Raw genomic sequence first — 14,671 nt, forward strand, 5'->3', positions numbered from 1 at the left:
TGGACTTGAGATGTCATCTTCTGGCTCGAAAAGCTATGTTGTTGTCAGTTTTGGTGGAGCAGCAGCAACCCTGGGCTCTCATGGTCACACATTTATGTGCGCACATTGTCACCCCTTCTTTTGGTCATTGGCAACCGGCTTATTGGGATGTTGTGTTTGGAAAGCTTGAAGGACACATTCCTGGATGTCCCTTTACTTCTTCTCTAATTGTTGATTGGAAGGTGGTCACTTCACATTTGGCTTGGGATGGTCGACAATCCTCTGGGGGTAACTCTCTTCGATTGGAGAGTCTGCATTGGAGCAAGGTTTTTGCTTCGACTTTGGTTCAACGGTCCCCTCGCCAAGCGTATTTTCTTTCCCAAAAAGGAATTTATCAGGTGCATCATGTGGTTGATGATTCGGGTTATGTTCTTTCTTTTGTTGATGCCGTCTCCCGCTTTCGGTTGGGTCTTCACTATTCTCCTATCTGGCGGGAGATTCAAAACATGCTTGCTGCTCATTCGCCCATTGCTCCGTTGGATGAAGACTCGCTTCTCTGATTGGAATCTGGCTACTACCAAATTGAACTGCATCTTAGCTGCTAGTGTCTATGCCATTCTTCAGTCTGATGTATGGATTATGCATCAGGGTAATCAGCTATGGTCGCTTTCCGAGTCATCCTTGTGGTGGCAACACGCATTGTCTCGCATTTGGCAATCATCTTCCTTTGAAGGAATGTGTTTTCTTGTGGTGGTGCTTGGTGGGAGCTCTACCTGTTGGCAGTGTGTTGCATGCTCGGCATATTGCGCCTTCCCACTGCCCCAGATGCCTTGAAGCGGAGACCGTGCCACACTTGATGTGGTGTTGTCGTCACTCCAGAGCCTTCATTCGGCAAGTGTCAACTGCTCATCGACTACGTTTTCCTTCCGGCTCTTTTCATAGACGATTTTGGCTTCTTTTTTGTGTGTGTGTGTGTGTGTGTGTGTGTGTGTGTGTGTGTGAGTGAGAGAGAGAGAGAGAGAGAGAGAGAGAGAGAGAGAAGAAGATGAGAGTTATAACGCCGTAGGAAACTATCCCAAGAGAGAGAGAGGTGGTGCTTAAACTGCCATCTTGCACCACTTCTACAAGTCATTTCCGACATCACAATACCGTGGTTGTACCATACTAGATTACTGTGTAAGGCAAGACATCTTCCCCTGGGGCTGGCCCTTTCCTTCATCAATCTTGCTTGCACATATCATGGAGCCGACTAGCGGCATAGTTGATTTAAGGCCCTGCCTTATTTTCATCCTTCCTTCACACCATATTGCTTGGTTGCTCATTGTGCGAGTTCTTTATGGTGTTACGGTTTGTGTGTTGAACCCCTATCTTTTTAAATTGCAAGAGCCACTGTGGATTACACTTTGTGTGCATGTGTGAACGGGCATGCGCTAGTGTGTGTGTGTGTGTGTGTGTGTGTGTGTGTGTGTGTGTGTGTGTGTGTGTGAGAGAGAGAGAGAGAGAGAGAGAGAGAGAGAGATTACTATCATCCATTGGAGGCCAAATATGACCCATGGGACCAAAATCAAATGTACAAAGAGTCTCCTGTCCCTTGTAGGGAGAGGGAAAAGATGTGCACAGAGAGAGAGAGAGAGAGAGAGAGAGAGAGAGAGAGAGAGAGAGAGAGAGAGCATTCTGGCCAAAAACCACACCACGCAAGTAATGTGCCATATGATTTACACTCTCAAGACACATGATCGAGACAAGTTATATACAACATAACCAACACAAGCTTTTTCACTGTGTACTCATACCCACTATGGCTGGGTGACTATTTTCCGACTCTTCTATGTGGATTCTCAACAACATCTCAAACTGTGTGTCTGATGCGCTCAGGATTCGATTAGGAGTCCAATCGAGTCCATGCCTCAGTATTTCGCCAAAGCGAGGCTTAATCCTTGTTTCCAAACTATAACCGAAGTATTGCGGGAAAGCCACCAGGTGTGATCTTGGCCAACCTGTCTCAGCATAGTAGTCCCATTTTGGCTTGATGTTGCTGTTTATAGCCAAACCAAGAATTTGTGGGAACTTATTGATTATTTTTGTCACTTCCATCTGACTATAGCCAAGCTCAATCAAAAAACGTACCGTGGGCTTTAAATTTCCCTCCACACTGTAGCCTAAAACTTGTGGAGATCTCTTCAAAAACAATGCCACATCATGCACTCCTATGCTCTTCAAGAACTCTACGGTGGGCTCGAGTTTTTCCTCAACACTGAAGCTCACAATATGAGGAAACCGTGACATGATGACACCAACATCAGCGGAAGAAAGGCCTGCCGCATGGAGAAAGGCCACTGCCGCCTCTATCTTCGCCGTTCCATACGTAAGCAACGCAGGAAATTGTACAATAATTCTGGACCACTGGTCCCTTTTTATGCCCAAGCTTTCCAGATAAATCATAGAAGGCTTCAGATACTCTTCCAGATTACATACAAAAACTTGCGGCCTCTTCAATAGAATCTTCACAATGCCAGGCTTGGTGACTCCCAACCCTAGAAAGTAGCTCACTACAGGCTGGATGTTTCTCTCTGGTTTGCAAGAGACAAAGCCAGGAGACTTTTTGGCTAGAACTTCCACTTGTTCAAGGGAGAGTCCAAGCGACAGAGCATAGGAAACCGAGGGCTTAAAGTTCCCATCCACAGTCAATCCTGAAGTTCTTGTGCTGTCTCTTTTTGGTAAAGGCTCGCCTATTAATGGCAATGCCGACCTCCTCCTGAAGTTGAAAGTTCTTACTGGGGGAGGGTTGGGAAAATATACGAGAAAATCGACCAGACCGTCCCCATGTTCTGATGCCAAGGCTTCAAGATACGACAGCAAAGTTCCCTGAATTTCAGCAGTTGTTGGTTCTCTTCCTGCATACAGCCAACAGCCAAACTACAAGCTAGCACTAAAGAAACTAAGAAAAACCCCAGCCTCAAGCATCTTCTATAAAAGCACTGAAAGCAAGAGCATAGGATAACCGGAGGTGCTCAGCATTGGAACATACCAATAATGTAGCAGCGATGATATCTGGTGTGGAGAATTGAAAGAAGATGGTCCACAAATCGGCCCCCTTTCTTAGTAAGTCTGGTTGAAAGTGCCGTACTTAACCCTAAATTCTTTAAGAACTGCAAGAGTACCGCTTTTGCTTCCTCTCTTTCAGCAGCCAGCTGCTTAAACCCAATTGTTAGCTGCCGATCCTCATTTGCAGGAATACCTTCAACAGCAACAAAACAGACTTGAACTCAATCGCAAGTCACTACAACTGGTAATTACCTCACCTATTATGATCCGCCATATCAATAAATAATAACATTATTTCAAGGGTACGAAAAGAACCCCAGGAAAATTAATCCCTTGAAGAATTGTCAAGCAAACAATAACTATCCATTTCAAATTCACAATCTTGCATGGTCATGGAACCCATTAAGTTTTCATAATACGTGCTTAAATGAGAACCATACTAAAGACCACTCAAGGCCAACATTAACTCAGGCATAAAACATTAGCCTGCTTTCTTTCCTCAGCACTATATGTGAAATCCCAACTCACATTGTCCTGCAATAGAGGAAAAAATAATTACAGCATGCACCCGTCTATAATTGTAGAAAAAAACAATCTTGATTTAGTTCTTTAAGTTATCGGTACAAACACAAATGGTTACGTGGAAATGTGATGATTCTATCGTTTTTTTGAGAATCTATAATCAGATTCCAGAAACAAGCAATATACACACACACATGCATCACACATATACGTTTCTGTACTTAAAACTATTTTATGGTTCAAAGTTGAGATCGCACAACATACTCTTTTGTACTTTGTATATCATATTTTGTGTGTCTGTCCACCTTGTGCATATCCAACCACAGGACACTTGGCACAGTAATTAGAGTTTTAGGATGATCGTCACAAAGTGATGACATAGCATGACCTGGTGGACCGGAAGAGAGGAGTCAGAACTGAACTAGACCTGAGCCTGATGGCAGCGTGAAACGCAGTGAGAGTAACGGCACGAATCACACAGCAGCCTTGCGGACGTTCTGACATGGCAAGAGGGCGCTGGGCTTGCTTTTGGGATGCCAGTTATGAAAGCATTGAATCTATGTGCTTTTGAGGATCAGTTATTGATTGCAGTTGACTTTGGTGATTTTGGCTGTTGCAAAACAACTATGAATTTAAAAGTAGCTTTGGAAGATCATCTTTGGATCTATGCGTTTAAAAGAGAGGCCAGGGATGCCATTAGAGTAGATCGGCCACGTGGATTACAACTCTGTGATGACTCAAACAACAAGCGTGGCTCTTCGAGTTCGTAAACTCCGACTTTGATCTAATGGAATGAAGAAATACCGTGTAGAGTGTCTAGTTGAGGTTGTTTTAACCCTTGCAAAAGCAACTATGATTTTAAAAGTAACTTTGGGAGATTGTCTTTGGATCTATGCCTTTAAAAGAGAGGCCAGGGATGCCATTAGAGTAGATCGGCCACGTGAACTACAACTTTGTGATGACTCAAAGCCCTAGCGTGGCTCTTCGAGTTTGTAAACTCCGACTTTGATGTGATGGAATAAAAAAATACCGTGTGAAGTGTCTAGTTGAGGCTAAGGACCCAGCACTAAAGAAGGCAATTGTATTCGAGACTCATGCTAGCCCAACTTCAGGACACCCTGGGTACAAAAACATTAAATGTTGTCAAGAGAAGCTAACTTTTAGTCAGGTATGAAAGGAGACATTCTTCGCTATGTTAAACAATGTCTCTCATGCCAACAAATTAACACTGAAAGAATCAAAACTACCCGGACAACTTCAACCTCTTGATATACCCCAAATGAAATGGGAATGTATCAGTATGGACTTTGTCACTGGATTAATTATTGTTGCAAGCTATGATTCAATATTTGTGGTTGTTGATACGCTCACTAAGGTAGCTCACTTGATGCCTGTAAAAACAACTTTCACTACTTCTGATATAAGTAGAATCTTCATTAAGGAGATATTTAGACTCCATGGTCTACCAAAAAGAATTGTCAGAAAAAAAGATGCGAAGTTTACCTCACACTTCTAGACCTCACTCTTTCAAGCTATTGTAACACAACTATGCTTTAGCGCAGCGTATATCTTCAGACAGATGGTCAAACTAAAAGAGTAAACCATGTGATTGGGGATATTCTTAGAGCTTATTTTTTGCACAAACCAAAAAGATGGATTCAATATCTTCTTTTGGTTGAATATGCCTATGATTCCTCTGACCATAAACGCATAGGCATGTCACCATTTAAGGCTCTTTAAGGTCAAGAATATTTAGCTCTGTTAAACTTCTCAGACTCTACTATTAACATAGAAGCCTCAAAGCAAATTCTTGAAGGCATGGAAGCCTAGACCAAAGCTATTCGCAAGGATATTCAAGCTGCTTACAGCAGACAAAAACATTATGCAATGACAGGAGATTAGAACGAACCTTTAAAGAAGGAGACAAAGTATTCCTTCGAGTCAGACCCAAGAAAAGCAACCTATCCTTGGGAAAGTACAAAAAGCTAAGCCCAAGATACTGTGGATCCTATCATCTATGAGATTGTCAAAGTAGTAAGTCATCAAGCTTACAAAATAAGTTATCCTGTAACCCTAAAATTCATGATGTCTTTCATGTTTGCTTACTAAAGCCATATGTTCTTAACCCCGATCAGTTCTTGGATACCGAGCAAATAGTTGTTTAAGTCCAAGAGTCCTTCAACTTCAACTTGACTATATTCTAGAAAGTCAAGAACGAATGTTAGGTGCAGCGGAATGAATGTTTGCGCTTTGCTCAAGATGAGTGCTTCGAACTGCGCTCAAGGTTCCTTTTGTTCTTATGGAAAATGAAATTCCGTTCTTAATGAGAGAATGATATAATCACAAACAAAGTGAATGGACACTGTGCGTGCAAGTGTATGAGACTGAGAGACAGAGAAGAGAATACGACACCAAAGACATTGTAAAACCCTCCTCCGAAGGCCCCACTCTCTATGGCGAGAGCGGTCTACTTATGATTGCACAAATCTCTACAATGCATGGACTTGCCGACGATGTCGACGACGATGAGGACGACGATGGGACGGCTGAATCTGAAAACTCGAAGGGCTGAAATCTGCACATCTTCTATCTGCTGAATTCTGACTCTGTCGGTGACGATGTCGATGATGACGGTACGACGACGACCCACTGAAAAGGCAGATGCTGAAATCTGCGTTTTCCGGGCTGAAACTGTAAACCTTGCGGAAACTGACCGTGCGGTGAGGAACTGCTACAGGATGGTGAGATCTGCGAGGTTCGGGACTTTATCTACGGGTACTACTACTGAAAACTGAAAACGCTGATGTTCCTTGACTTTCCGTCATGGTAAAGGTGCAAAACGCCGGGGCTAATCTGCAACCAAAAACGCTAGAGCTGATTTTTGGTCCTTCTGTCGTCGCCGGGATTCTGCAAATGCAAAAACGCTAGGCTGATCTGCTGTGTCTAACTGTTGCCGGGTTGATCTGCCATGCAAAACGCTGGGGCTGATCTGCAATGGAGAAAACGCCAGGCTGTCCTTGGCTGAAAACGCTAAGTCTCCTGTCGGGGAGGGTTCAGCTGAGAAGTTGCCTCTTGAGCGTGGAGCTCCTGCTGCCTCTTCTGCCAAATAGTGCTAGCTTTGGTTTGCTTATATACAAACTTAGCAAAATTGCCCTACCTACTTTTGTTGGAAAAGTCACTTAAATTAATAAGTGAAAAATGTCAAAAATAGGGAAAATAGGCTAAAATCACTGGAAAATTCCCCTAACTGATTCTAATGCATTCTGATGGGAATTCTGATGATCATGTTGTGTGCAACCAGAGGATATGTATCTATACCAAGTGACTGGGCATGCACGGTCTACGAATAGACTCACAAAAGTGCCAGATCACTTCTAATCTAAACTGACTAGACTGACTGAACCCTGATCATGCTGTAGCTTGTCCACGGACACATAGGGTTGGATGTGTCACGTGACATCCCCTCCTTTTCAAAGTGAGGTACTAGTACCTAACTGTATGGCGTCGAGGGAGATCGCTAATAGCATCCAGAATCCTGGAAGGGACTCTTCGTCGGTCCACTCTGATTAGTGGGTCGTGCGGTACTTGAACTTCATAAAGGTCTGCAACGCTTGCTTCTTTGGGCCGCGCCGAAAGCGACACAAAGTCTTCTGTGGCTCCTTCGATGTTTCAACTTCGTCTAGACTCGTGCTTCTTCCTTCTTCAAGAAACTCCATGGCTGAAAATTCCTGAAACCACTTCCAACACAAAAACATGAACATACCTATTCCATGTAAAGTGAGTGGAAAAAATCTTGTCTTCGCTAAAGACTGTGTATGCAATGTAGATGAACATAGAGATGGAGTGACAGCCCGTTCATCAAACACATGCAAACAATGAGATCGAATCTTTCTTTTATGATCTAAAGCAATCAACTGTGGCAATTCGCAACGGAAATGCCCATGCTTGGTGCTCATACTTTCATGTGCTCTTTCGGGTACTGTGTCATGCCAAGGAAGAGACATGGAATGTGACTTCCTTACATACATACTTTTCAGCTTTTCATGAGAAATCCGCATACATTCGTGCTCATTCATGAGTGAAACGTGCTCAACGTACAATATGTCATGCCTAGAAAAAGGGATCACATAAAGACGCTGACTAAAATACAAGAAACGATCACGAATGAAACACTCGAACAATCAGTGCGTATCAATCATGCGAACACATAATACTTCTTGTCAGGGTTCTTTGGACCTAGACTCGAGAGCCAAGATCGGTTCTTCTTAAGGGATCGAATCATCCTGTGGGGGTTCTGTGGACCTTGACTCAAGAGCCAAGATCGGTTCTTCGTGATTGATCAAATCTGCAACGAGGTTAGCTTCGCTAGAAAAAGCATCCACTAACACATCATCATTGTGAACAATCACATCATCTTCATGCAAATCATCATGCTCGTGAGAAATCACATCTTGATCATACAAATCATCATGCTTGTCATTGGCATCCAAATCATCATGCTTATCATTGTCATTCAAATCATCATGCAAGTCATTGTCAATCAAATCGTCAGCATGCTTCACACAATCATGCAAATCTTGTGTATCATGCTTTGGAGAAGAAGAGACTGAGAGAGTCTCCTTTTCTCGAATCTCTTGCATCTGTGCCTGAACTTGAGAAAAGAGTCACAACATCTCTTGTATTCTTGCTTTGTTCTCGTGATCAAATTTTGCTTGTCTTGCTTTGTTCTTGCGATCAAATTTAGCGTGACTTTCTTTTTCTTCCAAGTCGTACTGACACTCTATGGTTGCCATTCCTTCTTCGTATTCACGATCTATGGCTTCCCTTCGTTCTTCGTAGGCCTTTCTTTCTGCTTCTCTTTCTGCTTCTCTTTCTTCGCGTTCTAATTGTCTTTCCTTAAACAACTGCTTCAACTCCTCCATAGGAGTTAGTGCAATCCTTGACATAGATAGGGAAGGGTCGGAAAAACCTCCTAGTGGGGAAAATTCTTCTTCGCCTCTCTCATGCTCATCACCTCCAAGCGAAGTATCCATTCCGCTTCGAGTGATGACCATTCTGAAGTCGTGGGTTCTTGTGGTTCTTGGGGTCTTGGGTTCTTAAGTTCACGTGAAACTTGGGTTCTTGGGAGTCTTGGTTCTTAAGTTCACGAGGAACTTAGGTTCTTGCGGGTCTTGGTTCTTGAGGTTCTTGAGGTTTTCTTTCACTTGCAAACCGTGTTTGAGAAGGATCTTCTCTTCACCCGAGTTCTACTCTTTTCCGCGGGCGCACCCCTTGGCGGCCTTGTGCTCACACCAAGGTTGCTTTTTCCCACCTCACGTCGATTGGCCAGCCGCTAAGTGCAAGGTCCGCTCTCAATGAGTGAAAAGAGGCACAAGGGGAGGCTGGACAAGCCCTTCTTTCTTGGGATTCCTGTCACTCTTCAAAAAACACGATTAGGAATCGACACGCCCAAGCGAACTTGGGTTCGTGAGACTGCGACAAGCAAAAAAATTCTTGTGATTCTTGTGGTTCTTTCCTTGAGTGATACAGAACACTGTCAAAGCTCTAATACCAATGTTAGGTGCAACGGAATGAATGTTTGCGCTTTGCTCAAGATGAGTGCTCCGAACTGTGCTTAAGGTTCCTTTTGTTCTTATGGAAGCCTGAAGGTAGAGCTTCCGTTCTTAATGAAAGAATGCTATGATCACAAACAAAGTGAATGGACACTGTACGTGCAAGTGTATGAGAATGAGAGACAGAGAAGAGAATACGACACCAGAGACGTTGTAAAACCCTCCTCCAAGAACCCACTCTCTATGGCGAGAGCGGTCTACTTATGATTGCACAAATCTCTACAATGCTTGGACTTGCTGACGATGTCGACGACGACGGGACGGCTGAATCTGAAAACTCGAAGGGCTGAAATCTGTAAATCCTCTATTTGCTGAATTCTGACTCTATGTAGGTGACGATGTCGATGATGACGATACGACGAAGACGCGCTGAAAAGGCAAATGCTGAAATCTGTGTTTTCCGGGCTGAAACTATAAACCTTGCGGAAACTGACTGTGCGGTGAGGAACTGCTGCGGGATGGTGAGATCTGTGAGGTTCGGGACTTTATCTACGGGTACTAACTGCTGAAAACTGAAAACGCTGATGTTCCTTGACTTTCCGTCGCGGTAAAGGTGTAAAACGCCGGGGCTGATCTGCAACCAAAAACGCTAGGGCTGAATTTTGGTCCTTCTGTCGTCGAGATTCTGCAAATGCAAAAACGCTAGGCTGATCTGCTGTGTCTAACTGTTGTCGGGTTGATCTGCCATGCAAAACGCTGGGGCTGATCTGCAATGGGGAAAACGCCAGGCTGTCCTTGGCTGAAAACGCTAAGTCTCCTGCCCAGGGGAGTTCTGCTGAGAAGTTGTCTGTTGAGCGTGGCGCTCCTGCTGCCTCTTCTACCAAATAGTGCTAGCTTTGGTTTGCTTATATACAAACTTAGCAAATTTGCCCTACCTACTTTTGTTGGAAAAGTCACTTAAATTAATAAGTGAAAAATGTCAAAAATGGGGAAAATAGGCTAAAATCACTCGAAAATTTCCCTAGCTGATTCTAATGGATTCTGATGATCATGTTGTGTGCAACCAGAGGATATGCATCTATACCAAGTGACCCGGCATGCACGGTCTACGAATAGACTCACAAAAGTGCCAGATCACTTCTAATCTAGACTGACTGGACTGACTGAACCCTGATCATGTTGTAGCTTGTCCACGGACACATTTGGATGTGTCACGTGACAACGAAAGCTTCAGAACAGAAGCATCATCGAGCATGTGTCAAATGGAAAGATTTTCTTGAAGAAAATGCAACATGGGAAGACGAAACTTCTCTCCGCAACAATTATTTTGATTTACCTTTGAGACAAGGACATCTCAATTCCTCAAGTTGGGGAGAATGTAAGGTTTTCACCACCTTGGCTGAGAAGGTCTCCATGTAAAATAAAATCATCATGTCATTGTGGTCTATATAAAAAGTTTCTATTTTTAGCAACTTTTTCCATTTCTGATAGACTATTAATGTAAAGATTGATGTAGGCCTCTTAAAAATAGAATTTGAACTTCTTTGTCACTTTTGTCTAAAAATAGAAAGTTTTGAGCAACTTGCACCTATTTGAAAGTGATCGTCTCATCTTAATATATCCCCCCTGAGCTCTCATAAAAATAAGCATCTGCTGCAAAAACTGCTAATTATAGCAAGTGTGTATTTGCTACGTCAGCTTGTCACTCACAAGCTCGTCTCTTGAAAGCAATTTTGGGAATTGAATTCTGATAAGCTAAGCTTGCCCAACTCAATTGATCCTTATTCTAATGCTAATAGAATTACTTCATAATTAAAAGGTACATATGTGTATGTATGTGCATGGCATGTATGCGTGTGTATACATATCCATGGATGCCCATAGGATGACCCATAGCCATGGACCCATCTCTTTTGAAAAGAATAGCTCTAAACATGGGGTTACATGAGGTGTCGCACCCAAAGTTTGCATGGAAGGCTTAGGAAATGGACACTTTGACCTTTCTTGGCAAGCAAGTGAGCCTAGGACACCTCTATAACTTAGAATAGCAATAGGGGGCGCCCTAGGAAGGTAGAGGCTAGCTTGAGAAGCAAGGGGACAGCTTAAGCACAACCCCAACTTGCCAAAGTCTATAAAAAAGACCCTTCTCTCACTCATTTGGAACACACACACTCCTAACCTTGGTGATTACTTCTTCAAAGCTTTGAGAGATCAATAACTCCAAAGCATAATTAGGTAATGAAATCTATTGTGTTTTCATGCTTAATCAAGCTACCATCATTTCGATCTCTCCTTTATTTAGAATCCTCTCCAAATGTTGCTATACTACTCTTATTTACTTATACCCAACTGAAATTAGCAAATCTATACTATGATCATTTCTCTACATTACACTATGGAAGCAATGATGGACTCATTGCTCACAACCGCTTTTGTATGACCATATATTCAATTTCTTATCAATGTATATACACCTAGATGAATCCAGGATAAGCCCAGATTCACCATTGAAGGAAACTGCAAGGTATAGACCCATGGTAGTCACCCACAAGACAATATAACCATCAGTTCCATCATGCATAGTATTGACTAAAAACAATGACATCCCCACTAACATCGTCAGTGCCCAATAGTGGGTGTAGAACTAGGTACTAACATATGCTCCCTAACACAACACACGCCACACACGCACACAATTGAGCATACATCAACACTGTATTGAGTTTCTGTCATGACTCCGGAGATCAAGGGCAGACTCGACCATAATGAAGCCTAGCACTAAAAGAAGCATCAAATTGGAAAAATTAGCACAAAAATGAGGTAGTTGATAGGGCATACGCACCACAAAAAATAGAAAGAATTAGAACAATATCAACTTGGTCGTAACCCGGACGAAAACTTCACAATGTGAAGTCTGCATGTCTGCTATACGACTAAAAAATATACTAGGTGAATCAAGGATAAGCCCAGATTCACCCTTGAAGGAAAGTGCAAGGTATGGACCCATGGTAGTCACCCACAAGACAATATATGTCAAAGTCGACGATGCGGAAGCGTAGAGACCAAGGGGAGTGAGCACGAGAGAGAGAGAGAGAGAGAGAGAGAGAGAGAGAGAGAGAGAGAGAGAGAGAGAGAGAGAGATGATGATAATGATGATGTATTTACGTCCTCGGGGGGCCAAAATGACCCATGGGACCCAAAATCTCATATATGAGACTCCCCCTTCCCATGTGAAGGAGGGGGCGTGTCATGATTCTGTGGTGATCTTGTTTGTGAGTGTGGTGTGATGTTCTAGCACTTTGGCAAGATAGATGCCTAGTGCTACTGGAGAGGGATGTGTTCTTGAGAGAAGCTCCTCAAATGTAGTACATCCTTGAATAAGTTGAGGAAAGTTGACCCGAATGTGCGCATATGCTGGACATTCAAGGGTTACATGTGCCTCATTTTCCAATGAATTCAAGTTGCATTGAGTGCATCGCATGTTTGCATCAATATTCAGCCATCCTCCCGTTTCACTTTTGAGCATGTGTGATCTTGTCCGCATCAAGGTGATGGCCCGTCTCGTACGGTAGGACATGGGTGTTCTTATATGTATTTGGGTTTCCCGGTTTGTATTCTTCCTAGTATCGTGTGTTTATGTGCTTGCAATAGTATTCAAACTTGGACCTGTGCATTGCAGTCTTCCATTTGCTATGAAGGGCCTCAAGTAATTGTAGTTCAAAATTCAGCTCATGCTCATGCTCGGTACCTTCCTCTACATGCATGTCCACATATGCTCCCACATTCCATTTAGAGAACCATTTCCTAATGTCCTCAACAAGGCTAGAGGTGAAAAACTTGCTTTTATGGTTCTTTTGCGGCTTACATCCTACCTCCCATGCTATGTGAGGCAAACGGTTATTACGCATCAACTTCACCTTCAAGAGATACTATGCATTCTTTGCAAAGCAAGCATTTCCAATGGTCTTTGTCTAATGTTCAATAGCATCATTGAGCATGGTGTTGTGGTTTTTATCCCCATATGTCTACATAAGAACTTTTCCTGAATTTTCTCAATGTCATTAGGTCACCAGCCAATGGCAATTCCATTTTTGTTTATTTTCTCTTTCTTTGGGGAATTTCGTTTGTTTTACCTTTTGGAAACACCCCTCTGGAAATCTAACTGCCCTGCATTGCATAGCCAGTGTGGAACTGTTCAAAGAGAGTCCAGGCCTGAGGACTAAAGAGCACTAAGGTTGGACAAGAACTATGGTTAGCCAAAGTGGGGTCATTGGCCAGCCAAAGCGGAATCCTTTGCTACATAGGCTACATTTCAGTTCTGGGTGTGGCTGCAGTGTACAAAGAGGGTCAGATGACCTAGAAGAATGTAATGGCAGAAACTCCTAAATTTTAGGGATTGCTATTTTTGGACGGCAAAATGTCTTCGCGTCATTACGTGCAGTTTGACATGGGGATCATTTTGTCACTCTGTGGCCAAGTCAACAGAGGGTGCAGGTGAGATATTTTTAGACCCAAGGGTCTAAAGCGGGAAAATGCACAAATGAGTGACACTTGGCACTCTGAGGCCAGTTTAGTACTTAAAGAGAAGGCAAAAACGTGATTTTCAGCTATGAGCTCGTTTTTGAGTGCTGTCACAGGTGGGAGAGATTCAATGGAGTGCTCGCTTACCCTCTATGTACAGTGAGGTGCAGGATGTCATGACCTGCATACCTCTCACTACTCTCTCTCTCCCCTATTCTTTATGGTTATGCCCCTCTAGTGGGCTCATCAGATTGACCATGTACAGTTGTGTGGGTTCATGCGCGATTGCCGAGGCAAGAGCCTCTTACACAGGTACTGGATTAGCTAGCGGCTAATCCCCCGCAAGTACAGGTGATTCGGAGAGGTTTCATGTGTGAAATCTCGTCCGATTCAAAGGGCAAGTAGCCCTACAGGTGCGGGAGCTCGAGGACTTGCTACGGATGCGACTGGCACACGAAACAAAGCCCGAAACAGTGAATTACAGCCTGCTGTGTATTTTTGCAGGTTTAGGGTTTTGGCCCTAAACGGACCCTAATACCCCCAAGAGGTTCGGGGACGCAAGGGGACCGCTGTACAGGTGATCTGGCGCATTTTCGGGGTAGAAAACAGAGAATTCAGCGTGCTGCAGATTCTCACCAAGTTTTACAAAGTGTCCGTACGCGTCGGGAAAGTCATCCAATGCATGGGAATACTGACTGTGAAGGGTCCTAGTACAGTTATGCTGCCGAAATCAGGCCAGAACAGTTGAAATTCAGCCAAGATTGTGCAGGGCAGCTTGTAGGGAACCACAGTTTTTATTCCCTTTGCTAAAGAATAAAGAAATACCGAAAGGGGCGCCTAATTTAGGGGCCAGTCTAGTGTCGGTCTTCGCATACAGATGCATTCTAGCATCTGTATCCCATTCCCCTCTCTTGTGTCATTATAGCACAGGTGGAATAGACGACTAATAATGGGTGAAAGCTAAATCAAGGTTTGAAGTAAAGTCTACCGTCCTTTTTGAAGTTAATACGCCGGTTACATGGTTCCATCGACGGGATTAAATCACTTTTTCC

At 43.4% G+C, this 14,671-nt stretch overlaps 1 protein-coding gene across 1 annotated transcript in view; it reads right to left on the minus strand.

Annotated features, from left to right (window-relative positions):
- Positions 1-1,672: 1,672 nt before the first annotated feature.
- LOC147419854 (transcription termination factor MTERF5, chloroplastic-like) overlaps positions 1,673-14,671 on the minus strand; it is a 100,791-nt gene continuing 87,792 nt past the window's right edge. Inside the window, exons 2-3 of the mRNA XM_086505962.1 lie at positions 3,008-3,217; positions 1,673-2,873 (exon numbers count right to left, since the gene is read on the minus strand). Of these exons, the coding sequence (XP_086362088.1) occupies positions 1,756-2,873; positions 3,008-3,217 (1,328 nt within the window). The 3' untranslated portion in view covers positions 1,673-1,755. The remainder of the gene's footprint in view (positions 2,874-3,007; positions 3,218-14,671) is intronic.

This window comes from Adiantum capillus-veneris, chromosome 29, assembly GCF_014529385.1.
Source record: "Adiantum capillus-veneris isolate H3 chromosome 29, ASM1452938v2, whole genome shotgun sequence".
NCBI classification, from domain to species: domain Eukaryota; kingdom Viridiplantae; phylum Streptophyta; class Polypodiopsida; order Polypodiales; family Pteridaceae; genus Adiantum; species Adiantum capillus-veneris.